Source organism: Physcomitrium patens, chromosome 4, assembly GCF_059467195.1.
Source record: "Physcomitrium patens ecotype Gransden chromosome 4, ASM5946719v1, whole genome shotgun sequence".
NCBI classification, from domain to species: Eukaryota; Viridiplantae; Streptophyta; class Bryopsida; order Funariales; family Funariaceae; genus Physcomitrium; species Physcomitrium patens.
The window spans coordinates 20,796,797-20,823,448 of NC_143413.1; the positions used below are offsets into that span (position 1 = coordinate 20,796,797).

Genomic DNA, 26,652 nt, shown 5'->3' on the forward strand with positions numbered 1-26,652 from the left:
ATTGACTTCAATGAGACTTATGCACTCATTGTCAAATTCACCACCATTAAAACCATTGTGATAATTGGGGCAATAATGGACTTGAAAATGTACCAAATAGATGTGAAGACGGCCTTTTCGAATGGAGAATTATAAAAAGACATTTATATGGACCAATTTCAAGGATTTATACAACAAGGCAAAGAATACCTTGTGTGCAAATTAAAGAAATCATTGTATGGATTGAAATAATCACCAAGAGTATGGTACAAATGCATTGACACATTTTTTGTCAAAAAAGAATTTGTAAGGAGTGATGCTGATCATTGACTATATGTGATGCAATTTAAAGAATTCTTATTGATTGTAATCCTCTATGTTGATGATTTGATCATCTTGGTTAATAACATAGAAAAGATGGATTAGATGAAGGCCATATTAAAAAAAAGTATAAGATGAGTGATTTGGAAGAGCTCTAATATTACTTAGGAGTAGAGTTTATAAGAGATCATGGCAAGAAGACCATTACAATCAACCAAACTAAGTATATTGAAGAAGTATTGAAATGACTCAATATGAAAGAATGCAAGCCCATTAGAACACTTTTAGAAGCAAACTTGAAGTTGACGAAACTCACAGATGAAGAATATGCACAAGTTGAAGGTAACATACAAAGTATTTTATATAAGATAGTAGTAGGTTTACTTATATATGCAATAGTAGCGACAAGAGTGGATCTTGCATTTAGTGTGAGTGTTGTGAGTCAACACATGTTTAAGACAAGACCTTTGCATTGGACAATGATAAAAATGATATTGATGTATTTGAAAGGTACAAAGAACTTCAAATTGTACCTTGGTGGTAAGAACATTCATTTGTAAGAATATTGTGATACAAATTAGGGTGAAGATACAAACGATAGAAGATCCACAATATGATATGTGTTCTTTATTAGAGTGGGAGTTATTTCATGGAATTGCAAGAAACAACCTACCATTGCAAGATCAATAATAGATGTTGAGTATATGGCAGCAAGTCATTGTGCAATGGAAGTATGTTAGATAAAACAACTCTTAGAAGACATTGGACTAGTACAATTGGAAGCAACTCCAATAATGTGTGACAATCAAGGATGTCTTGCATTTGCTAAGAATCCAAAGTACCATTTAAGAACTAAGTACATTGATGTTTAACAACATTTTATATGAGAGAAAATTGAAGATGGAGTAATAGGTATGAAGTATTGTGCTACAAAAGACATGTTTGTTGATGTGCTTAGAAAAGCATTGGTAAAGAATAGACACTATGAGTTGATAGAGGCATTAGAATTGAAAGCCTTTTGATAATTAGCAAAGTGGAAGTCTTGAAGGTCAATAAGATCTTGTATAGTTGCCACCACATAGAATTAAATCATTGTGATTTGTTAATAGTCAAAAGATAATAAAGAATTAAAATATGTTATTATGGTGGCGACTAGGATTTTTAGGTGGCGGTAAGGATAAGAGGAATCTAGGATTTAGTTAGATGTAAGAAAGAAAAATAAAAATGATTAAATTCATTTAGAATTGATGTAAATTCTAGCTATAAGTAAAGAGTGTTGGAAGTGAGAGTAATCTTACTCCTTATTTCATTTTGTATACAATCTTGTTGATATTAAGTATTATGGCTTCTAACTTCTCTTTCTTCAATAATTCAAACATGAAAATTAATATTGTACTATCATGGTATTTGGAATAACTATACTTAAATTTTTATTTTAATTTCTATTAGAACACATTCTTGATTTATTTATTTTTATATATAATATTTATTTTTAATATTCTAAATGCATTTGTATAGTTTTATTTTTATTTTCTTTTGTTACTCAATAAATATTTTAAATTCTTTTATTGATCCTAATACAAGTAAAAGATTTATCTTAAATTTTTATTTATATTTATTTAAGACCATTAGTTTTTTAAAGATTTATAAATAAAGAGTGTAATTTATCATATATTTAAGAGCATATGTTTGGATTTGAGATTATTAGAAAATAAAAATAAATCAATGTAATATCTTCAAGAAGCATTAAAAATAAATATTAATAAAAAATTATAAATATTATTTTATATTATTTTAATTTAATATATGTTATCTTATCTTTTAAAGTTATAGAAAAAATATAAGTAGAGTATGTGTGACAATTTACACTTTTTATTGGTTTTAAAAAAATATACTTAAAAATTCTACAAAAGATCAAGTATTTAATTATAGTTTTTTTTAAAATAATATTCAATAATATAATAAAAAATTAGAAGATTTTCTATCCTTACTTTTTGTAGCCTTAAAAATAAAATGAACATAGTAATAACAAGTTGATTTCTAAGCTTATATCATGGAAATGTGAAAAATCTATGCTAAAACTTGAAAGTTTTTTTTCTAAAATAATAGATAAAACATATATTTTATAAAAATATTATACTGGTTTTACATTCAATAAGAATTAAAAGTATTTATTTTTTAATTTTAAAGAAATTGATAAATTATACATGCATAATATAATTGCATTAAAGGTTTAAAGACTATAAAAAATAGTTTTATATATTATTTTATTAGATGTTTCTACTCGGATTTTTAGTCTATGATGTTGTTGTACTACATAAAGTTTAATTTTTAAATACATAAGACAACTAGTTGTGGAATAAAACCTTTCATATTTTGTATTTTTTTCATAATTACAAGTATATAAAGTGCTAAAAAAAATATATTTATAAGCAGCTTTAGTCTTCCTTAAAATTCCAAATTTTTACAATTATAAATTTAAGAAATGCTAAATCCAAACAATAATAAACTCTATATCTTATTGACTTTGAAATCTAAACACTTTTAAATCTAAATTCTACATCTTATTAAATATTAAATATAGATAAATTTTAAATCATAAATTCAATTAAATCGAATAGAATCTTAACATATTTTAACAAATCCTAAAGATACTCCAAATTCTAATAAAGAAATAATAATTAGACAAAATTTCTAATTGAATTATTTAATTAGCTTCAAAATTTTCACAACATCATTTCTTTAAATTTCATATATGTTAGAAAATTTTAAAAAGAACTAAAATTAAATATTGGTAATTATTAGAATAAAAATCCTAATAACACTGGTTAACTTCTTATTTTAAGTTTAGTGAAGAATTTTAATAGATAATTTTCTAATTTTTATTATTGATTTTTTTTAAACTTGGTATAAATCTTAGATATAATATGATTTATTAGCAGCTCATTTTATTTTGTTTTATTAAGTTTATAAAAATCTAAACAAATAAGAAATTGTCACTTATCTTATATTCAAATGTTTGTATACAACCTTACGTATATGATCAAATATCTTCTAATTGTATTATTAAAATAATATAGAATTTAAGATAGTATATTTGTTTTGTATATTCACAAAAATAAAAAATATATATAAAATACATATATAATATTGTAAATAATTCAAAATTAACACTATTCTTTAGACCTTTTAAAACATTATTTTTTCTTCAAAACCTTGATTTTGATTGATTTATTGAAGATTTTTTTATATATTATAACTATTTTTATCTTAAACTTTTAAGATGATCTTAAAACTAATTTTTTGAGTTTAATTCTTAACCTTTTTAAAGAACCTCCATTTATAATAGGCAATATTTTTTGTGACTTAGAATCAAATTTCAACCATATCTAATATAAGATAATCTTTTAAGTATCAATCTTAATATTTTTGTAATAATTTTTATAAGATTATATCTTTAACATGATTTTTTAAAATTTTTCAATACAATATTCTAAAATAAATAGATAAATAAATAAGAATATATATATATATATATATATATATATGTTTTTGTTAGTAAGTTTTGAATAATTTTTCTTGTTGTTTTAAAAGAAGGACAAAATTATATTATTGGTGCTTAAATATAGGATTATTTCCAAGTTGTATGAAGGTGATTTAAATGTAGAATCTTTACTTAAATAAAAAGTACTTGAATTAGAAAGTAAAAGAACATGCACCAGTCATAGTTTAATAAAGTTGTCAATTTAATAAACACAATAAAGATATTAATAATATTGTTAAAGAGTCTTTTATTTTTTAAAAAATAATTGAACTTAATTTAGAGCACATACAATTGTAACAAAAGATGAACCAACTAGTAGAAATCATATCCAAAAAAATAATTTAACTCATTGAAGTAGTGTAAAAAACTTCCATCAAAGTTAGAACTTAAGATTGGTTGTCTTATTATTTTGTTAAAAATCATTGTTTCAGATCTAAATCTTTGTCATGGTTCTTGCTTGGTTTTTATGAAGCTTATAGATTATGTTATTGAAGTGATGCTATTAATAAGGAATTCCAAAGAACAATTGAACTTTCTTCCAATGATACCATTTTCTTTATTATCAACAATAATTTCTTTTAAATTCAAATTACAAATGTTTTTAAAAAACTTACACATGCAATATTTATTAATAAATATCAAAGACACTCATTGAAAAATATACATATATAGACAAATGTGTAAGATTTTATCTTAATGTACTACTTTTAGGTGTATTAAAGTTATTTATCCAAATCAGAGTAAAAACAAAAATTAATGTAACTATAATTTAAGCATTATATTAGCATAGCATAACTATAAATTGTTTATATCTTAATAATAAAATATATCTAAAATAATTACTTTGTAGCTGTACTTTAAAAGATACAGCTATAATGTACATATATTTATATAGTACAACTATTTATGCAATGTATATTGTATTGCATAAAGTACTACATATGTTTATATAGTTGATGTACTTATATTTATATGAATATGTATCTACCTAATGAAAATCATTATTAAGTATATAAGCTTATTAAATTTATTTCATTAAATTTATTACATAAAAATATTTTATGATTTTTTAAAATATATTATACATAAATTTAAAAGTGAGTGTAAATATGTATAAACTATATTTTAATGTTCTTTATAACACTGTGAATTATAAAATTTATTTGTGGTTTAAAATTTAATAAAAAAATGATAATATGTTAATGAATTACAAGTGATACCATCACATTCAAATCTAAAATATTGGTTGTTGTAATTTCGAAAAAAAAACTGTCGTATAAAATCTTATTTTAAAATGTTCAAAATATTTTGAAATGAGTTTATTTGGGTTAAAACTACATTTTTATGCATGATAGTTCACTGTTATTGCTTGAGACTTCATGTTTTATTTATTCATTAATTTATTTATTTTTACGAGGCTAAGTGGATTTGTTTGAAGTACTCAAGTTTTTTATGCACAAGAAATAATAATTTAAAACTTTATAAACCCGAAACAAATGTAAAAATATAGCTCTAATCTTGCACATATTTTCAAATAATACGCAGTACATTCTTAGTTTATGGTATCTATATATATGTATATATATATATATATATATATATAAGTGTGCTCTTATAGTCATACAGAATTACGAAACTGCAATTGATAATATGGTAAGTTTATGTTTTGACTTTTCAATGCTTGTTGTGTAGTTGGATGATTATATTTTTCAAGTAGTGGCCAAAAACATAATCGAGTAAAAATAGTTTTAGCAATGACCCATGCTTTTAAAATGTTTGTTAGGGAGTAGCATTAAAATTTTTTATATTTTGTTAAACATGCTGTGCGAGCATAATATCCAACATGACACATCTCATCTTCTTCCACGTGGGCAAACGGGTCCACGTGTAATGTTCTGTTTTTTTTTTTTTTTTTTTTTTACGTCGAAGACAAATAGTGTGGCTGGGAGAGTAAGAGAATGCGAGAGGATATTTAGTGTGAATGGGGAGTCTGGCGGAGGGCTGTCCACCCCACCGCCACCGTAGCTCCAACTCCTCAGGGCTGCCGGTTTTTCTCACCTAGCCGGCACCATGACATTGGCTCAAACCCCACGAATATCCTACGTGGAATATGGGAAAAATAGAGAAGGGAACGGGAACGGGAACGGGAACAAAGGGGAACGGAGGTAAGGCGGGGGAGAAAGAGAACTTTCGTTCCATCGGGGGTGGAGGTTTGAGAGGGGGGCTGGTGCTCATAGCCGGCTGTTTGTCTTAGTTTGGACTCCCGCGTCCCCTTTGATGCGCCAGCCCCACTCCCAGCGCCATCTCTCAAGTGCAGAGTAGCAGCCGACGGGCGCATTCGGGCGCAGGCACCGCCTTCAACAGCGACGTTACCCGTTCGCTGTGATATATTTCTTTTACGGATCGGAAAACGGTGCGGGATCGCGGTTTTCCTGCCACTGTGAGCGGGGGCGGGAGCAGATTGGTAGCTGGATCGGCGGGGTGGAGCGCATGCGTGGGAAGCGTTGAGGAACACGGACGGAGAGGATTTGTCTGCGGTGAGAAGCAGTCGGAAGCTTGTGTAGGTGGTCGACGGGAGTAGCGTTGGAGAGCGGTGACGGAGGAGCGCGGAGGAGAGCGGATCGGTTAGGGTTTGGTGCCAGGGGGGAGGGCAGAGGTTGGGACAATGCCGTCATATGCAGATGTAGACCGGCAGATAGAGCAGCTGTCGGAGTGCAAGCCGTTGTCGGAGTTGGAGGTGAAGAACCTATGTGATCAAGCTCGGACGATCTTGGTGGAGGAGTGGAACGTGCAGCCCGTGAAGTGTCCTGTCACGGTTTGCGGTGACATCCATGGCCAGTTTCATGATCTCATCGAGCTTTTCCGCATAGGAGGCAAGGCGCCCGACACGAACTACTTGTTCATGGGCGACTATGTGGGTGAGTTGGTGCAAGTTTATCCCTACTTCGGTTCTACTAGAAAGGCTTCTTCTTTTCTATTGCGGGTTCTGGCCCTCTCTTATTGTGTCTGCGACCCATCGAAGATGGCATCTGTGGCAAGTAAACTGTGATGTCGGATGGGGCTTTTTTTCCTTGGATTTCTCCTCTCTTCTCATTCGTGGGATTTTAGGATCAGCTCTAGAATCTCTGTGCCTCTTGTAGGCTTTTGCCTGGATTTTGTACTCAGTTTCCTTCTGTTCATCCTTCTGAAACTTTGCACTCTTGTGGATACAACTCCTCCCCTCTTACGAGAGCTCTGTACTATACTCTCAATGCGGGGAGGTTTGCTGGGTTTGCGTTTGCTTCCGTGGGCTCGGAATTTGTTCTAGATTTTTTCAGCTTGCTCTCTTCAGAATGGTGTGTCTTTCTGACCGGGAAGTAGATCTTTATTTGTCGAACTGGTGCACGAGGTTTTCTACGTAGTCTAAAAACCGGTGCTGATGGAGAATTTTCTTCATTGGAGAATGTCAACGTGTGCACTGTCTTAAACCATAATGCCGAGAGTGGGGTTGTAACTGTATGTAATCTTCAATCAGAAGATCACCCTAGATGTCTAATCTGTACCTGCGGCCTGGTTCCTTCTGCTCGTCTCATCTTTGTGACATTCATTTTTTTAGTCGCATTCACTTAGAAGTCACTTTCGTCTGTAAATGTTTAACTATAAGCTGAAGGACCTGGTTTTGGAGTACAGGCCTTGTACGAGAAATTCAGTTTATTAGAACATAAGCTTTCACAAGCCCTTTTATACTTTTTGTTTATTTATTTTTTCCTCTCCCTTCTCCTTCTTCAAGGTATCAGGAGGAATGCCTTGCAGGCAGGTCATAGGCAGGTTCATCTCATTTAGTATGAGTGAATGTGGTGATTCGACAGTGTGATAGTTGAAGCAGCTGGTCTAAACTACGACTTAAGGAATGCTTTCTGAGGAACCGAGTCTTGTCTTCTAGACCTGACTCAACTTCTAACGTGAGAGTCGAAACACAATCTACTGTATCCGAGGAGGCTGAATTTTTAACACACAAACTGCGGCATGTGAAAAATAATCGAGTCTGTATGTAGAGTGCGACGGTTTCAAATTGTTAATGATGGCTGTGTAGCAAAGTAAAAAATGATGATGTCCCTCGTAATCAAATATACGGTGTGTTTTTAGGTGTTCATTTCTACCTTCGCCAGGGAGGCGTTTTCAGGAGACACTGACTGAATGCTAATTTATAGTGCCCGGCAGCATAATGTTCGACTTTGGGCCTGTTAATTTTAACGTCATGAAACTCTGAGGCCTCCCAAGATACTAATTTTAGTATTTGTTTTGTTCATGGGTCTCATTAGATAGTTAAGCATTTGTTTGCTCTGTTGCAGATCGTGGATATTATTCTGTCGAGACTGTGTCGCTCTTAGTGGCCCTGAAGGTGCGGTATAGGGATAGGATCACAATCTTGCGAGGGAACCACGAGAGCAGGCAGATTACGCAAGTGTAAGTAGCTTTACTCTTCCTGGTTACTGGTGTTCCTTTGATAAGCTATACTCAAAATGTCTAACTGCTAGGGTACTGCACATGTTATCGAGTGTGTGCTGTCTTGGAGTTGTGATCGATTGTGTATGTTTATTTGAGAGTTGCAACGGCGACCCAAAAAATCCCATCAAACTGTATGTAGTTTGCTCCTAACGTTTATCTGATTGGCTTTTTGTTGCAGATATGGTTTCTATGATGAATGCCTGCGGAAGTATGGAAATGCGAATGTTTGGAAGTACTTCACGGATCTGTTCGACTACCTGCCTCTGACAGCTCTCATTGAGCACGAGGTATTGCACTAACGTTTAAACGAGGAAGTAGCAGGACCCCTTGAGAAGCAGAAAAAGGATCTAGATATACCGTTTAAATTACATCCATCTTCTTGCGAGGTTGCGTTGTCGCATCTTGTTTTTGCCCATGGAAGCCAGAAGATTCCGTTGATAGTACGTTGATTAGGACTTGGTAGGTGTAGTGTGTAGATTACTCTTCTGCTGCCGTCCAGTTTTCCTGGTTTCATATGTTGCTCACTTTTCATTTCCACCTTCACCTGAACATGCTTTTTGTGGACAGATTTTTTGTCTTCATGGTGGTCTGTCTCCATCGCTCGACACATTAGATCACATCCGAGCCCTAGATCGTATTCAAGAAGTGCCGCACGAGGGCCCGATGTGTGATCTACTCTGGTCTGATCCAGATGATCGTTGTGGATGGGGTATTTCACCACGAGGTGCCGGTTATACTTTTGGTCAAGATATTGCAGAGCAGTTCAATCATACCAATGGTCTAAGTTTGGTTGCACGTGCTCACCAGCTTGTGATGGAAGGATACAATTGGTGCCAGGTGCGTTTCCCTTACATCCCCGGTGTTGTGCTGCTTGACCGTGTACTTGTCACCCTATTGCAGTACTTCCGCTTTCAATTGCTGCCGTGCAGTTTGAAGCCATATCTGCATGGAACAAATGTAGCGTTACTTGCCCTTACATGTTTTTGGAGAATCTGTAAACTATTGATTTCGGGTCGGATGGGGTTTTATTTCTCACTTTGCGCTTACCAAGTGCAGTCTTAGTATTAGGGTGGAACAGAGAAAATGTAGTCTATTTATGTTATTCACGTGGTCTTCTGCGATTATCTTGGCCTGTCCTAGTTTAGGTGTCTACACTGAAGTGGTATTACTCATCGTTGTTTTTTGATTTATCACTTTTGTCTTGGTTCCTGAACTTGTTTGGCTTCTGTGTTTGTTGAGTTTTTGCTGAACATCCGAATTCCAGCCTTTGTGCCTTAACTTCATGAACACTTTTTGAGGTGCAGGATAAAAATGTTGTCACAGTTTTCAGTGCCCCCAATTACTGTTACCGCTGTGGGAACATGGCCGCCATAATGGAGATAGATGAAACAATGAATCGGTCTTTTCTTCAGTTCGAACCAGCACCGCGGCAAAGTGAACCAGATGTGACGCGGAAGACTCCTGATTACTTTCTGTAAACATGGCCTATACATGGTACCTTTTACTTACTGAATTGTTCTGTATAGTCACCTTCCATGGAAGCAGTTTGCCCCTGAATGAAGATACTCCCTCATGATCTAGTAGTATGAAGTTATCTTCTTTGAAGTGTTTGTTCCCTTTTTTAGTACTTGCTCCTCTGTTCATTCATAAAGTTGCCTTCAGAACAACTGAGATGTTGTGAATGTAACTGCGACAAGAGGAGCAGTGTCAATGGTTGCAAGGGTTATAGTGATTAGGGAAAGAAGGTAGCACATGTTACTTCAAATCGATCAGAGACTTCTATGGAAAAGATGACGATGGTGGAAACAACGTTCATCTCCACACCTACTGTATATGGCATGCTCTTTGAGAGCCCAGATTGTTTCACTTTGGTGTCCGAGTTTATGTGCTCATCAACCTGATTTTTTGCTTGCTCGCAGCATTCTTGATCTTCCTTTGGTTGTGCTTGTTCACTGTACATGTTCGAGTCAGGCTCTTCTGAATATTGTCCGTCTACAGCTTGAATGTATGGTTCAAAAGGAAGTTGCCCATAGGTAAAAATTCGTAGTGCTCCAGCTATAACTGGTGAGGTTATTTGTATGCTACGTCAATTATAGGAAATGGAGTTCACACTTCTGGAAATGTTTCATGACGACTTCTTTTGAACCACCCTGACGGTATCTACCTCCTTAGCGCCAATATCTCATCTTTGTGATCCGGCAGGATAATCCGTTATTCGTGACAGTACGAGATGTGGAGCTACCCACAGTTACTCTAGGCTGTGCAGATGGCTAGTATCTGTGAAAGCTTGAATAATGGCTGTGTAGGAGTCGAGAAACATATGTATTCCAGTGCCTCCTTTTGCACACCGACATTCCAACTAGTGAAGGCTGGTGCAAGTGAGTTCTCTGGATCCCCCCACCAGTGTATGAACTGGGGAGGTTAGACTAAGCTTTCTCCGTCATCTGTCTTACTAAACGACATGAAATTGCGCAACATTTGTGAAAGTCTACATCAATGAGTAAAGACTATCTTGTTCTCAGAGTGACGTGTCGTATCACCCTCAGGATTCCGTCTCGGTGCATAGAAATTGCATCCGCAATAGTGTTCCAATTGTTGAATGTCCCACTGGTAGGATGGTTTTCTGTCCCAGAGAATCCTGTGGCATTGCTATGATGAGCCGTGACATCTCAAAGAGTTCCCGCTTGCCAATCTAATTTTTACAATATTCTAATGGCCGCAGCTCATCTGTTGCCCTGCAAGCCTCATGAACGGCGCTTTTGATTGCCAACAAGAGGAATAGAGCTTCAGGGAAGGCAGAGTTTGTGGTGAACACCGCCGGAATGTCCGTGATGGGCTCAGCTTTGACGTTACGCAATTCTCCACATTTTCTTCGGCATATTCGTCCTTACCTACTACTTGTGTCTCAATATCGCTCTCATGTACCTCCTCCTCTTCAAGCACATGAAGTGAGTCTCTTTTTGTTTTATTCCATTTCGTAGCACTATTTTGGACTCCTACTTGTTCGCTGCGAAACGAGGTTGATGGATTGATAGTGTCGGGTAGGTATGGTTTGATCAATTTGCATTCATGCATGGGTAATTCAAGAATTAGGGTTTCAGAGTGAATTCGATTTTACCTTTCGTGCGCTCTACTTGTTGGCATTTTGATATATTTTGTGGCACTTGGGCAAGTTGATGTTTGAAGCCTGGTGTTTTTTTTCGTAAGCTTCTGAAAACACCCAGAATCTGAGTATGGTGTAGATCAAATAACTGGTATTTATTTGCACTGTGAGCGTACAGTATAATTTTGAGATAATAATTGTCGAAGATGCAAGCTCTGGCGAAACGCAAGACACAATGACGACATTGCAAAGAACTTGCGGCCAGAGTCGGATAGTTAGATCATCATCAATCTCAAAACTAATTCTTCAGATTAGTAATGGCGGAATCTTGTATGTCGAATCCTTTACTTTGGTCTTTGTAGGATCTCGTATTCTCGATTCGTTTACCTTCTAAACTTTTCAGTTTCGATGGCGACTTATTTTTTTCAATATTGCTGATATATTTCACCGTTTCGTTACTCTGTTTCTGGTCTATTTCTTTGCAGTTGCGTATACTTCGAGCCGCAAAACTGGAATTAGGCATTACTTTCACTCAAAGTTTTCCCAAGCTTACTCGCAGCAAGGTGCAAACCACCAAGATGCATCTAGGTTGAGATGCATCTGGGTGTGTCGGGAATGTCATGCTCTTTTCTACTCTGGGATTGCACTGAGTTCATGCTAGGGATAATGAATAGCAAACTGTCACTGACCTGGAAGCTCTGGTGGGATTTCGATGGGTTTTTATATCATTATTCCATATTCCAGGAGCTGCGATTGTGCATGGTCTGAGATACACACTTGGTGACTTGATCATTATTCTGGATACTGATCTTGCTCACCATGTAAATTTCGTTTTTAAGGTTGCGTGATAAATTTTGGACCTATAAATTTGATCGTAGAATTTAGTCGTAAGTGTGGTTATGATTTTTCTGTAAATGATTTCATATTTCATTCAATTTGTCTTGCATGAGAATAAACGTTCTATATTAGGTTTGATCAATTACACTGTTGGAAGAAGCTAAATTTGTAATCCTAATCGTATATGTTTCATCGCTGTTGATGTTTCAGTAACCTTGAGGGTCAGTAGTATTGCTGTATCAGCATCTTAACCTATGGCAAGTGAAGCTGGGAATGAACAGGAAGCAGTTGGAAACAAATGCAGATATTGTCACAGGAACTCGGTATGTAAAAGGAAAAAGTGTTCACAGTTGAGACCTGCGGCTCAAATTAGCGAACCGAGGTATTATCCGACCTACCAGGTTATGGCAATTGCATGTGTACAGAGACTACATGTCAATGTGATCCGTCATTTGAGCGTGTATTGGCAAGTCTTATTTTGTGGTGAATTATTGAAATACTGGCAGTTTTGACTTCTTTCATTTGTTTTCAGGTTCCAACCACATTCGTTGACAGGGTTTGTGGGATCTCAAAGTTCGTGGGCACAGAAATCGTTCAACATTTTGAAGGGTTTCTTAATTTAGATGGCTTGATAACCATGTGGGAAAACAGGCATGACTTGATTTTAATGCAGATTCCTCCAGATGTGGGATTTTGTTCGGTATTAAACCAGAGTCTTTTGAGGCAATCGTGTCTAGTATTGCAGAGAAGATAAGCCTCTGCCGTGGTTGGCTACGTCGAACGTCCATCTAGAGTGAAAGCTGGTTAAGGTAAACAAGTAATCAGCAGTTGGATGAACTCCAAAATGATGCTTTCAAAAGAGAAAATGGGAAGTCACAACCGCAATACCAGGTCTCGGTGCGTCCTATTGATGCCTGCAACTATGGAAGGGGAACTGGTGGCTGAAATGAGAACTCGAACAAAAACTTGAAGTCGGATTCTTTATTCTCGCTTCTTATTTTGCTCTACTTCTTAGAAGCAAATCTTTTTCCAAAGAATATGAGTCACAAGTGCACGGTACAGGAAACAATTCTTTGAAAAACACAGTGTAGTTGGAGTTTAATTTGACTGGGCTCCCAATGATGTCTTTCTTTGGCACTTCAGTTTTTTTAATATAAGGATTCAAAAGCAGCCAACTCTTGAGACCATGGAGCATGACACAGTTGCATCACTCTCCTCTTCTTTAGCATAAAAATTGACTTCAAATTTCTGAGGAATTAACTTTCTCATTTTTACTATTTTTTGAAAAGGTTTCTGGAACATTTCCATGCAGAGTAGGCTCCTGAATTTTTGAAGTGTATTCAACTTTAAAAAATATTCTTTATAGAAGAGTGTTCTTTTTCCTAGAGTGGCTTCTAGATAAGATTACATATTATAATATAGTCATCATTCAATTTGAAAGCTGTGTTTTCTATGTAAAAAAAAAAAAAACAAAAAAAAAAAAAACAAAAAAAACCAACTGGGATTGGAATGCCTTGCTATAAACTCTCTCTCTATATGTAGTCATATGTATGTGTTGCGTTTATAATATCATATCAATTTGAAAGTTAGTCATTATACATCAATGAAGTAAAAAGTAACCATGCTTCTCCATACCTTTTGAACAAAAAAAGCCCCAAATCTTACAATTATTTCATCATTTTTAGTTTTTTTTTGATAATAAACTTATTGCTAAAAAATACAAGATTTTATAGGATGAATCAATAAAAGCATCAACGATACATATATATGTATATATATAAATCTCAAATTTCATATGTATATATAAATAATTTGTTTTTGCTTCACATGTCAAAATCCCAATTATGGAGTTTTGTTAATTACTTGTTCTACTTTGTGTTGTCAATTTTACTTGAATACTTAGCTACTTACTTAATATATCAAGATCTAAAATTTTTATTCACATCTTTAATCTCAACATGAAAGTTAGAACCATCAAAAAATATTGAAAAATCTAAAAAAAGATAAAGAAAAGAAACACACTAGAATTTTGTTCAAGCAAAATAACTTTTTGCACACATTATGCATTTAAAAGCATAGTCAAGGGATACCAACTTTAAGTTTAATGAGATCCACTTGGTACTTTTGAGGTACACCACACTTAATAAGTTCATCGAGTTTGCGTTCCTTGATTTTTGCTAATTTCAATTTTTCAACACGCTTGGCTTGCTTTAGATGTTCACCTTCGAGGATTTTTTCTCTTGCCGTTGCTTTTGTGGCTTCTTCTCTTTCCTTCATTTGTTCCTTGAGGTGGAAAAGATTCTTCATCCTTGCTTCATGCAATCTTTCCTCTTCTTTCTTTTCCAATTCAATTCCTTCTTTTTGAAGTTTTAAGATCTTGTAATACTCTTGTTCCACCGCAATGGCCTATATTTAATTCATGAATCATCATGTGATGTTTTTTTTAGCTTCAAGTGCTGGGATGGATTTAGGAAAAAAAAGTAAAAAAAATAAAAATAAAAATGATTTGCAATATCTCTATCCTATTAAAATTTGGAATTATAACTTTTTACTAAAAATTTGGTTTTCTAATTGGAAATCCAATTTCATTAAATTGATTACATATTAGATTTCTCTTTACTATTTCCATATAATCATGTTTAAAATGGTATATATATATATATATATATATATCCACACATATACATGGATGCATTCACACATACCTGATCTGCAATTTCTTTTGCTTTTAGAAACTTTTGTTGCTCACGTGCAAAATGAAGTTCTGCATTCATTCGGCGCATTTTTTCTGCATCAGCTGCTTCCTTTTCTCTCCATGCTTTTTCATGGGCTTCCTATTTATATGACCACAGTATAGATTACATAAATAAAAGCACCCAGTTATTGAAAAATCTCAAATTAAAAGTTCTTTGTCTATAATTTAATTTGAATAATTTAGTTTTTTTCATTTGAATAAAGTAGATTTTTTCAAAGCTAGCATTTTAAAATCTAAATTATAAAAAAATTACGACATCCCGTGATGAATAAATGGAAGTCATTCTAATCCTATTCAAAAGAAAAAAAAAGCTTCACAAAATAAAGCACTATGTTTCATCAAATGAATCTTTTGGCAAGTCGCAATTGTGGCTTTAATATCACATTGTAGATTAAATGTATATTATTGACACATGAGATTTGTAGTAAGTGACAAATCATGTATAAACAATAGTTCATTGAAATATTAAAAAAAGTAAATAAGAGAGTAAAGAAGTAGAATTATAATTGATTTTACAAATATGCGTTGGTTTCTTAAGTCTTCCAATGCTGCTGAAGCTCCACTTGCTCTTTCTTGAGCAACCCTAATTCTACTCGCTTCTATTTCTTTTTGTTTTTGTATCCTCTCTTGTTCTTCTTTATACGCTTGCTCTCGTTGATCTTTTGCAAATATGTATGCATTTCTCTTTTCTTCTTCAATAATTTCCCTTTCTTTCATCTACAAAAAATATATATATCAACTCATGCAATGAACATCTATGAAATAGTTTTCCAATTTTTTTGAACAAAATATCTATAGAAGGATTTTTTTTTTTTTTTTTTTTTTTTTTTTTTGTCTCTTTATTTGAAATTCAATGTGGTTTTAATGGCGATTCTAAAAATGTGACATTGAGGTCCAAACGTAATATCCAAACATTTCTAACGTCTCACTATGCAAAAAATGACAATTCAATGTTTTGGAATGTGAGTTAAAATTTGAGGTAATTTATTTTCTACCTTTCTCTTTACTTTTTCTTCTTCTTTGTTTTGATCTACTATATATTTTAACAATGCTACTCCTTCAAGCCTCTTTGCTTCTGCTTTCTTTTCTTCCTCTTCCATAATATTCTTAAATTCTCGTTGAAGTTTAAGTCCTTCTTGTAATTTTTGCTCAGCTGCAATTTGCTTTTGAATTTCATTGTGCTACTCAACACACAAGAATATATTAGAAGAGAAAATTCTTACTAAAAAAATACTAAAAAATACGAAATTTTGTGAAGTGATAACCATATATTATTTTATTTTTATATTTGATGGAAAAAAACCCATATAAATATTAATATTTTTTTATTTGTTTCATAATGAAGCGGATAAATGTACAACTATCATTCTTAATATAAGTAATGTAAAAACAATTTTTTGAACACAAAAGCCTAAAGAAGTGATGAAACTCTCATTTAGTTCAATGGAACGATTTGAAAGCAATTTGGAATACTAATGGGTGAAATTATACAAGCTTCAAGTCCTAATTATGTGAAATTTGTACAGCAATTTGTTGGCGCACAATGGCGGCTCCCGCACGTCTATCAATTTTCTTTTTCTCTTCTTCATTCTCATAAAAATCAATCAATTTGTGCCGAGCAGCTTCCATTATTACATGCCATTTCTGGTTGTATTCTTTTTCTTCTTTCTCTCTATTGATCTATGTGCATTTTACATTAAAACTATAAATTCATCATTCATTTGAAGATCAAACACCCCATGAAGGTTGCTCTATAATTGTCACTTTAAAGGCACAATTTTTTAAAAAAAAATACAAAAAATAAATGAATTGGTTAGTATAAATATATATACCCTATCATTTTTTTGAGCATCGCGTTGAGTTACACATTTTGAATAGGACATAATTGAATTCATAAGTTTGACATCATCTTCTCTCTCTTCTATTGCACGTTTAGCCTCCTCCAAAGTTCTAATCCACTTGATGTCATATAAAATACCAACTTTCAATATCATGTGTAATTTATTTACACACAAGAACAATTTAGAAAATTATGGAAAATCATCATTTTTAAAACATAAATAAGTATTAAAATCAATAAAAAAAAAAAAAAAAAAAAAATGAGAAATGTTGTGTTTATAAGAGTGATCTTCCTCACAAGGCATCTTCTTGCTTCTTCAACACTTCAGAGTCAGACATGGGCCCACTCTTCTTCTTGCGCTCTGCTTCCAACTAAATTATTATCCTTGAAAATTAATAAATTAATGTAGTCATAATTTTCAATTTTCAATTTTCAATTTGTTTAAAAAAATTAAAGAAAAGGATGGTCTTCATTCTCTTGAAATCTGATTTTTCAAAATGAATTTAAGTTTGTATAATTATGATAATAAATCATGTCACCTTAATCATAAGAGCCTTTCTTTGGTTTGCTTTAACATTTCTTTCTGCAAGTAAAGCTTCTTTTTGCCTCTTTTGCTCTTCAATGACAGCTTGAGTTACAATAATTGCTTTTTTCTAAGTCACATATTTTGAATTGTTAGTCAACAATCAAAATTTGAACTACTTGCCTACTTTGGGAAACTAGAATTGAATATATATATATATATATATATATATATATTATTTATAATAATATAACTTTGTGTGAATATATATATGAAAATTATTACTTACTTTGATCAAATCAATATCATTTGAATTAATGACAACAACATTATTTTCTTTACAAAGTGTGTCTTTATTTTCATCCATTATTGGCTTTCTTTCTTCATGCTTCTTTATACTTCTCTAAACACACAATAAACCCGTTTTTGAAATATAAGTTCTCTGGTTTTTTTGCTTGTGAAAAAAAGAAAAAAAGAAAAGGATTAATTATATCAATTATTATATTTATTAAAAGTTAGGTCTTTTCCATGTACCTGAGTTTTATTACCATGAGACCCCTTATTTCCAAAGAGTTCTTCTTCAACATCACTTGTTCTTGAAAGCTACAAAATTCATACAATACCAAAACAATTCTAAGAAATAAACATGTTTGAAGATTAACTGAGCTCTATCAACTTCTTGCTATAAAATTATTGCAGAATCTGTGAATGTTTTGCTTGGTTCAATTGTCAATAGGATTAGAACATTCAAATAAAGAAGGAATTGTATTGTTCTTTTTGAACTTCCAAACAGTTATATCCACTGTGATGTTTTGCATTGCATAAATGTTTCAAAATTCTCTCTTTCTTATTTTATATTTTTTAAATTTTAAATTAAAAATATCCTAATTGAATACAATAATGAAAAAAACACAATCACGGAAGAATTCTGCAAAAGTGATGCATTTTTAGGTCTCAATTTGAGCTCCAAAACCAAACACTAACCAGAGTATATCTCCGACTGGCATTGCTCTTCTCACTTTGATACTCGCTCACACAATTATGGTGCACATTTGAAGTGGGTGTTTGTGATACCATCGTATCAATAGAACCCTAAAATCATTTGACAACAAGCATTCCATAGTGATTTGCTCTATTTTAGCCCATTTTTTTAATGAACTAGTAGAGTAAATAATCACCCAAAAATAAATAAATAAATGTCTTAGATTCAAACTTCAAAATATGTATAATTATTAGGTTTGAAAAGTAGTTGATCTATTTTTTGAAAAATTCATTGCAAAATCACGGTGTTTTGAGTTTAAGATGGATTGTCAAACCGGGTGTTTGTTCTTTGTGCCCAAATGACAGTAAAAACTTTTCATATACTCCTCTTTACATTGATTGTGGGTGTTCTCCGGTGATGGTTGTAAAGGCTTTTTTGACATGACTTGAGGAGTGCAATTAGCTTCGTGCTTTAGGCCCTTCATTGTGGATTTTGCTTCCAACTTTTCCATTCAATGTTACTCTTGAAAGCAACCTTAACTTGACCAATTTCAACAAATGTGATGAAACGAAAGAGTTAAAATAGTGTAAGATCTGGTGATTTTGAGTTGAGCACTTGTGCTTGTTTGTGCTTTCATTTAATCATGTTTTCGAGGAAACATTTAAATTTTTTGAAGGATACCACAAAATTACAAATTTCAAGTTAATTTGGGTGTTTGATTGTTTGCTAAATTTGTGCTATTTATATTTTCTTAATGTAGAAAATTTTCAGCAATTAGATTGCAAATGCACTCTATTGAGCTTTTGATGTTTAGTTTGTCATTTATTAGCAACAAAGAAAAAAGAACGTGATGACCCAAGTATTAAAAAACCCGAATTGTTGCATAATTATGATAACATGTGATTCTAAAATCTTGGATTACCTAAAAAAATAAACAGTCTTACGTCTTTATGGTGGCACAAAAAAGTTTGTAAATGTTAAATGTTAAATCTTTTATATTAAAATCATGAACTTGCAAACTCAAAAAATTTGTGCAAATCTCAAACTTGGATTATTATGTTTACATGTATTTTACAAAAAAATAAAAATAAAAAAATAAATCACTCCAGAATGTTATTATAATAAGTTACACTATTGTTTAGATGTCATCAGTCCAAAATATTGACATATATTTATTTGTGTACATACATACATTTATATACATATACACATACATGTAATTTAAAAAAGGCTATTAGAAATTATTATTATTATTATTATTATTATTATTATTTTTTAAAAAGCATTATTATATGTAAACCTTAAACCCTATTTCAAAAATAATCTAGAGCTTAAAAGTATTATTTAAAAATTCCATTGTGTGATGATCATAATATATTCACACAATTTATTAATTTTTAAAGTAACATATAATTTTATTAGTACTTTGAGATAAACAACCTCCAAAAATAATTTTATTGATTATTTTTTTTGTAATTTATATCTATGAATATATATATATATATATATATATATATGTATATAATATGTTTATTTCTCTTTATTATTATAGATTCCATAATCCAAATGATCATGATCTAGGATAAGTTTCAAGTTTTTTTTGGTCTTTAAAATTTTGTATGAAGAAAAATTCGTGAAGTATTCTGTATCTTAATGACACATCCTACAGCTTAATCAAATGTTGAAATATATACCAAATACACAATTTGATGATTTCAAATGTAGATGAATAATAATAATAATAATAATAATAAAAAATAGCACCAACTTGAAGGATATAAATGACTTTTATGTTTTATGATTTTTAAGAATTACATAATTTCAATTGTTTCTACATTAATTTTGAAAACTTCCTTAAATCAAATGAATGAATGAATGAATTAATGTGCATTAATCAAACCCTAATTTATGTGTTTGCTGGGGTGTGTGAAATTAATGACTTATTTCATACATCACAAACATTTTTATGATTATTTTTTCTTGAAATAATTCTTGCTAATTAATTATAACTGAAGTGGCTATAGTTCTTACTTTCATAACAAAAAGCTTGAAATATTTAATATTTAAAATAAAAGTGAAGAATGAATAGTCAAATGACATTTAATATATTGACGTCTCTGTGATCATTTACTTGATTGGAACAAGTAATAAAATTCTTTGTAATTTTGTTTTTCTTAGATTTTTTTTTTTTTTTTTTTTTTTAATTCTGTGAAAAGAATTTATTAAAATACTTTTCTTAAATTTTTTAGGAACCCTGTGATTTTCAATTAAAGCTATTTTTATTCTAATTAAAAGTAACATGATTTTGAAATAGGAAAAAAAATACAAGAATGAAAATGTAATGGATTAAGTTGCCAACTAAGGCCACAGAAGTCTTAAAGGAATTTCCATTCAGATTTATCAATAAGTGATTTCTTTATCAACAAGTTATTTGTAATGACCACTTCAATCCTCCAATATAACATTCAAATTACAAAGTCTATCAAACGACATAATTGCAATTTATTTCATGGAAAGGGCAATACTTCAAAATTTCAGTCTACAAAATTATGTAGCACTCATAAATGTAAATAAATATAAATTTATTTAAATATATATATATATATATATATATATATATATTTTGTATGTGAAAGCATCTAATAGCTTTGAAAGACCTTGGTGGTTATGATCCATATTGGAATATGAGCTGGTTTTAATCTCTCAAGCTTTAGATTGTAGAAAACTACACCTCTTTGATAATAGAAGGAATGTGCCAAGGTAGACTAATATAGCAAGTAGCATATAATTCAAGCCTATCCATCCACCACATCAACATACTAATTGGGCTTAATTATTTGGCTTGGAAACCCCAAGTCTTAGGAAAGCTTGCCAAATAAAGATGGAAAAGAAGGCATTCTTCAAGCAAAGAATAATTTATTGAAATTCAAGTCAAACTTTGCAACTTTATAGAAAGAATTTGCTTGAAAAATGGAAGACTAACTTAGTTTAATCTCAAGGAAGACTAACTTGGTTTAATTCCAAGAAAGACTAACTTAGTTTAAGTGCCTTAGATTCATGACCTTTGAGGTGATAATGTCTAATAAGATTGGACTTGGATTCAACCCATTTGAAGTCAATGGGTGCAAGTTTCAAAATAATTAGACTTGGCTTCAATCCACGCAATTGTCAACTTGCAAACTTTTATAGAGATAGCACTTGGTTTCTATTTAATACAATTTTTAAAATGCATGTTTTAAGCATACTAGACTTGGTTTCAACCATGTAATGTTAAGGGTTGATTTCTTTTTAAAAGAATAGATTGTAAATAATTCTTCATTCATATGAATCTTACAATGAGATTTTATTTTTTTATTTATTTATTTGAATAAATAAAAAAATATAATCCACAAATAGGAGGCATTAATACTAGAATATATGAAGGTGAAAATTTAAAAGTATTTTTCAATTATTCACATGTATAATTTTTTTGCAAAGTCAAAAACTTTGTTTCTTCTCTTAAGTTTAATACAACTATGTAATCTCTTAAGTTATTAAAACACAAAGAAGATTACATTGTTTGATGTAACCCATCTGAGCGATGGAAGTATCGCGCAGATGGGTTTTATAGAGATCAATGCTGAAAGTCCAATTCCGCTGCTTCGGTTTTCACCTCTTTTGGAAAAGAATTGGTGCGGTGCGCTTTAACAGAAGGTGGCTGCGGCCCTTGTCGGTGAGTGCGGCGCCTCTTCAAAGCCCGACGCGCTCGTGATCGCCAGGAGCAGGCGAAATGCTGTGCTCGCGGGGATTTCAGCGAGACGGTGATGGTATAATGGGATTGAGAGCACGTTTGAGGTGGAATTGGCTCTAAGGGGCGAGGTGCAGGGGTGGTTGCCATTGCCAAGCAAGGATATGACACCCAGGTGTTGATGATTCGAGGCGTTGGTTGAAAATCCGTTGGATTTGGCCCAATTGGTAGAGGAGGTGTGTTTCTGATGGGGGGAGAGTTCGAGATGGTAGTTATTACTCTGCGTTTTTGTTTGCGTGATGAGAGCTTGTGGTTTCTAAGATGAGTGACCGTTTCTTTGTGCCCATCGTCGGTGCCCGTGTCGCTTTTCTTTTGACTTTTGATTAGAGAACAATGAGACTCAGGCTGCCTTATGGTTGTCCTCTGAGTCACTGGCGGGACAGGTTGCTTTAGGGTACTTAAGTGTTTCATGATACGTTTTGGTGTGTTTTTTTTGGTTCTTGCTGGTGTCGTGGAGATGATCGTCAGGGAAATTTTATGTACGGGGAAATTTGGCATAGAATTCTCCCCCGTCATTTCCCTGAGGGGGGGGGGGGGTCTCTCCGAATGCTTTTGGATTGTAATTATGCAAGCCTCGGCTAACTCTGTTTCTGTCTCACTAATCTGGTTGATTTCGTAAGCGGAATTGAACCTTGTTTTTGTTTCTGTTTTTAATAATTTTTTGTTTTCTTCCCTCTCCTTGGCTTTGGGAACGAAGATTAAGAGAGTACGACTGTCTTATTTGATGTCTCTACTTGTCAATTCGAGACGAATTATTTTGCTGTTCTCCCAAACGCAGAGGAATGTAGGAGCTGAATATAGACTTCAAAGTTTAGGGGAGGTTTTGATGTACTAAAGATCCTAGTGATTGGTGGGTTGCTAATGAATGATGATGTTCGTTTCCGTTAACTATGGAAATTTATCTGTGTGTGTAGGACTTCAAGCCGTTGAGGGGTGTTCGTCGACAACTTCATCATGCTTAGTCCCAGGAGCATTTAGGCCAGCACATAGACAAAGACTTCGTCGACGTTATGAGTCACAATTGATTCGAGATTGTAAGGTTGGGTATTTAGGCCAATTTCCATGTAGTTCATTTGAGTCTTCGTCAGTGAGTTGTTCATGGCGAATTCCACTGAATAGAGTTCTGATGTTCTTGCACATTTATCTCAGGACTAACTCTGTTCAAATTCTCTTTAGAATTTCTCAGGGTTAAGTTCCATGCAGTAGTCGTCCTGGTGCGGCTCAGTAGGAAGCTTACCGATGCTATGTAAGGTCTTGTGTTCCATGTTCACTGGAGGGCTTTGATTTCAACCCCTTTCAACGTGACGTCAGTATCATCCAAAGAAAGCAAACACCTGCCTTCAGTTTCTTCCAGAAATTGCGAACCAGTTGATCGATTTCGTCCTTCTTGCTTTCCCGAAATGGATTGATGCATTGAGATTGGTCCTCACCAAATCGAATGGCTTGGCCAGCGTAAATCCTCGACTGTCGAGCTGGAGCGTCTTGCGTCGCAGTTTCTGCAGTATTGTCGTGGGTTCAAAATTTGGTATTTAGGAAAATCGGTGAAGGCTTCCTAGTGAGTGACTTTCCCGTGTTCAGAAAGCGTAGTCCCCCTGTGCATGTCTATGGATTTTGTTCCGGATGAAAAGCTTAAAATCCACTTGGAGATTTTACCGATTCCCTTGTTTCTGTGGTTTTATGTCAATCACCATTTCGTAATTTTAAGTGATGGTGAGAGCATTTGGATAGTTGACGGTTACGGGATTTCAATTGCAAACCCGGTGACTCAAACGAGATGTCTTTAAGGTGTGCGACCTTCCGTTCGCAATGTAATATACGTCGTTCCGATGTCTTTCAGAATCATGATTTACAGTAACATAGGCCTTGAATGATCTATCTATGTGCTACTTGTTACTTGCATGCTATACCATTGGCCATCCTGAAATGATAGTATGTGACATCGAGATCAAGGCAATCCAACGGATTTTTTCCGTGGAAATATGCTTATCTATTTAAGTTTCTGAACAAAACATATTCACGAATGTCTGGGTGTGCATTTGTTTGTTCCCAGATATTGACGTTCATTGAAGCTTTCAACGATGAAAGAGCTGGATAGGTCCGAAGCGAGAAAGGGAAGTTCGATTGGTACAGAGTTAAGGACTGAATTGACAGATGTGGAACCTGACCCCTCGATAAGCATGAGATCCTGGGGAGGGGAGGTGAAAGGAGAGGACCGATGGAGAATAGAGTTGCCAACGACCAAGCCAGGTGCTCCATCTCCATACGACCAGTTTGATATGCTAGAAAAGTCTAGACCGACGCTGCACGGGTTGCACCATCTGCATCGTGCAAGCCGCAGAGTATTCTCATGCTTTCGGCACAGTTCTATTAACCTGGTATGTCCATGCTTGCTAATTCTTTTTTGTGTTATTACGGAGACGAGTTCGGTCTTGGTGAGGGGCATGGAAAGAAAAGTGGGATGGCTCGGGCTGCTTCGAACACATGCTGATGAAGTTCAGTATCCGTTGTTCCGTTCACACCTTTTCTGGTCACTGCTTCTGCTGTTGGAAGAATAACACAACATCGTCTTTATTTAATGTTAATTGAAAGGAGGTATATGTCAATCTCATTTAATCTATGCCTCGAAGGTTCCAACCACATAGTACACACGAGTGGCACACTCATCTCCTGCGCGTTGCACTAGTTTCCATTTTTAACTTAAGGTACAATTATAGAAGATTATTCGCACATTAGTGTCTTTCGTTTACATACATCACCCCTAGAATGGAAAGATACCATTCAGATTTTGTGTTGTGCACTCGGAGTTACAGTGATATTGACGCGCTTGGCTATCTTGAATGACAGACGGTGCCTTATTCGGAACCAAATACACCACCAAAGGGTGGACCTCTAATAGCTCTACGCCCAAGTGTGAGTGGTGCAAATGGCTTAACTTTCATGAACGAGGCCATCGATTTCCACCATCATATTAACGACGATGACACGGATTCTGAGGAGCCGACCTCCCCAGTGATGAACTGTATGGGTCAGGTTGGTAGCTCCCAAAATTGGCCATATTTTAGAGTGCCGAATACTTTCCCGTGCACAGCGTGTTCCTGAGAATGAAATTGCAGATTCTTTGCATGATTGGATACTTATTTGTGTCGTGATGCACAGGTAAAACCAAAAAAGACCCTATAACATTGCAGAATGGCTCAGACACCGAAGGATAGAGACAAGAATGAAATATTCCGAAGGGCCAAGTCTCTATCTCTAGATTCAGGCTCAATAGTCGCAAAATTCAATTCATGCAAGTGGAAACAGCTGTTGCGATCCTCATCGAGCTCCATAAGTCAAAGCGGCCATCCACTGTGTGACGGGGGGATTGATCTAGGCCGGTTCAGATCCGAAAGCCGAACTTCAGAGCCCTTAAACCACTCTGCTGAGAAACGACCGGATAAAACATGTCTGCTAATGCGACAAAACAGTTGTCGAACCATCCCCACCAATTGTCACGAAAGTGGTAACACCCTCAAGCTCTTGCAGGAACAACTTGACGCAGGGAATTCTGGCAATGTTGTCAGAGGAGGTGGTTTTCAAGGGACTATCGGCGAATGTGAGCCAGTTTTCAGAAAGCTTCCTAGCTTGAAAACAGCGAGGATAAAACCTCCGAAGTACTGCGCAGATGAGGCACGGTTTAATAGGCGGCATGGAGTACTTTGTCCCGGGCTCGAGATCGGTTCTCTAGCAGATCAAGAGTACTTCCTCTACAGCATCGAGCCTCACCTGATTAGACCTCATGAAGTTCCGAACGAGCTTTTCGTCGCAGTTAAAATACCAATGTGCAGCCATTGCAAAATAAGTCGCAATGCGCACACGATTGCTAAGCATCATGCAAGGGGGAAATACGAATAATGACATTACAACAGTCTTTACAACGTCGAATTACCCATGCTACAAAAGGAAGAGAGCCGAGTCCTCAAGACAGCAAATACCCATCAAGGATATTCTGGAATGCATTAATGGGGCTGAAGCCGACGACACCTCGTCAAACGAGGTCAAGTTCTTATTTTGTGCAGAATTCTCTTGTGCATTTGTAGGATATTCTCTAGCTACGATTATGTGGCACCGCTTGTAGAGCTATTTAGACACAATTCGAGAAACTCGAAAGTATACATATAAATTAGTCAAAATCATGCAACTGTAAAGGTGGACATATGTTTCTGAGCAAGTGTACGAAATAGCAGGCACGTCGTCTATTTAAATATCGATTCCCAGAACTGAGAGAATTTGCATTGGCCCAGTTCAGCTGTGAATGGATGTGTGTTTAAAAGCATTGCATCTGGCCAAGTTTGCGCTGCTTTCAGTTAATCTTAGAGTGGCATCGTGGCTGCTATCATCGTCAACATCCAAAAAAAATATCTGATTGAACCCAGTTGCTGACCTGGTCCAATTCACTCACAAATGTCCCATAAAACGTCCCATGAAAGACCATAAGAGTATCATCTACTTGT

General features: G+C 34.1%; 4 protein-coding genes across 20 annotated transcripts; 3 read left to right on the plus strand and 1 right to left on the minus strand.

Annotated features, from left to right (window-relative positions):
- The first annotated feature begins 6,053 nt into the window (after positions 1-6,053).
- LOC112281327 (serine/threonine-protein phosphatase PP2A-2 catalytic subunit) lies at positions 6,054-10,198 on the plus strand. The gene is made up of 5 exons (XM_024517710.3): positions 6,054-6,762; positions 8,176-8,290; positions 8,511-8,619; positions 8,900-9,169; positions 9,637-10,198. The coding sequence occupies exons 1-5, from the start codon at positions 6,510-6,512 to the stop codon at positions 9,808-9,810; spliced, it is 921 nt and encodes a 306-aa protein (XP_024373478.2). The 5' UTR covers positions 6,054-6,509; the 3' UTR covers positions 9,811-10,198.
- LOC112281326 (cilia- and flagella-associated protein 45) lies at positions 9,638-19,582 on the minus strand. Of its 3 annotated transcripts, XM_024517709.3 has the most exons (13): positions 18,707-19,581; positions 18,375-18,482; positions 17,925-17,993; positions 17,680-17,793; positions 17,407-17,520; positions 17,165-17,238; positions 16,860-16,977; positions 16,552-16,707; positions 16,023-16,208; positions 15,544-15,744; positions 14,978-15,106; positions 14,495-14,678; positions 9,638-13,593 (listed from the first exon to the last, which is right to left on the minus strand). In XM_024517709.3, exons 1-13 carry the CDS (start codon positions 18,881-18,883, stop codon positions 13,547-13,549), a joined length of 1,677 nt encoding a protein of 558 aa, XP_024373477.1. In that variant the 5' UTR covers positions 18,884-19,581; the 3' UTR covers positions 9,638-13,546. The 3 variants fall into 3 exon arrangements, with proteins under 3 accessions (XP_024373477.1, XP_024373476.1, XP_073389497.1); XM_024517708.3 differs by lacking the exon at positions 9,638-13,593 and having other exon boundaries at positions 14,051-14,678; XM_073533396.2 differs by lacking the exons at positions 9,638-13,593; positions 17,165-17,238 and having other exon boundaries at positions 14,051-14,678; positions 16,860-16,985; positions 18,707-19,582.
- On the plus strand, positions 11,145-13,442 carry LOC112281328 (uncharacterized). 6 transcript variants are annotated; one of them, XM_073533398.1, is made up of 4 exons: positions 11,145-11,280; positions 11,921-11,998; positions 12,554-12,654; positions 12,805-13,442. In XM_073533398.1, exons 1-4 carry the CDS (start codon positions 11,155-11,157, stop codon positions 12,893-12,895), a joined length of 396 nt encoding a protein of 131 aa, XP_073389499.1. In that variant the 5' UTR covers positions 11,145-11,154; the 3' UTR covers positions 12,896-13,442. The 6 variants fall into 6 exon arrangements, with proteins under 6 accessions (XP_073389499.1, XP_073389498.1, XP_073389501.1 ...); XM_073533397.1 differs by having other exon boundaries at positions 12,554-13,442; XM_073533401.2 differs by lacking the exon at positions 11,921-11,998 and having other exon boundaries at positions 11,155-11,280.
- A 1,970-nt stretch (positions 19,583-21,552) lies between the features above and the next one.
- Positions 21,553-26,388, plus strand: LOC112281253 (uncharacterized). Of its 10 annotated transcripts, XM_024517558.3 has the most exons (6): positions 21,553-21,795; positions 21,970-22,335; positions 23,074-23,944; positions 24,210-24,534; positions 25,004-25,189; positions 25,316-26,388. In XM_024517558.3, exons 4-6 carry the CDS (start codon positions 24,238-24,240, stop codon positions 25,337-25,339), a joined length of 507 nt encoding a protein of 168 aa, XP_024373326.1. In that variant the 5' UTR covers positions 21,553-21,795; positions 21,970-22,335; positions 23,074-23,944; positions 24,210-24,237; the 3' UTR covers positions 25,340-26,388. The 10 variants fall into 10 exon arrangements, with proteins under 10 accessions (XP_024373326.1, XP_073389230.1, XP_024373327.1 ...); XM_073533129.2 differs by lacking the exon at positions 21,553-21,795 and having other exon boundaries at positions 21,802-22,367; XM_024517559.3 differs by lacking the exon at positions 21,553-21,795 and having other exon boundaries at positions 21,802-22,335; positions 23,074-23,967.
- Positions 26,389-26,652: the final 264 nt, after the last annotated feature.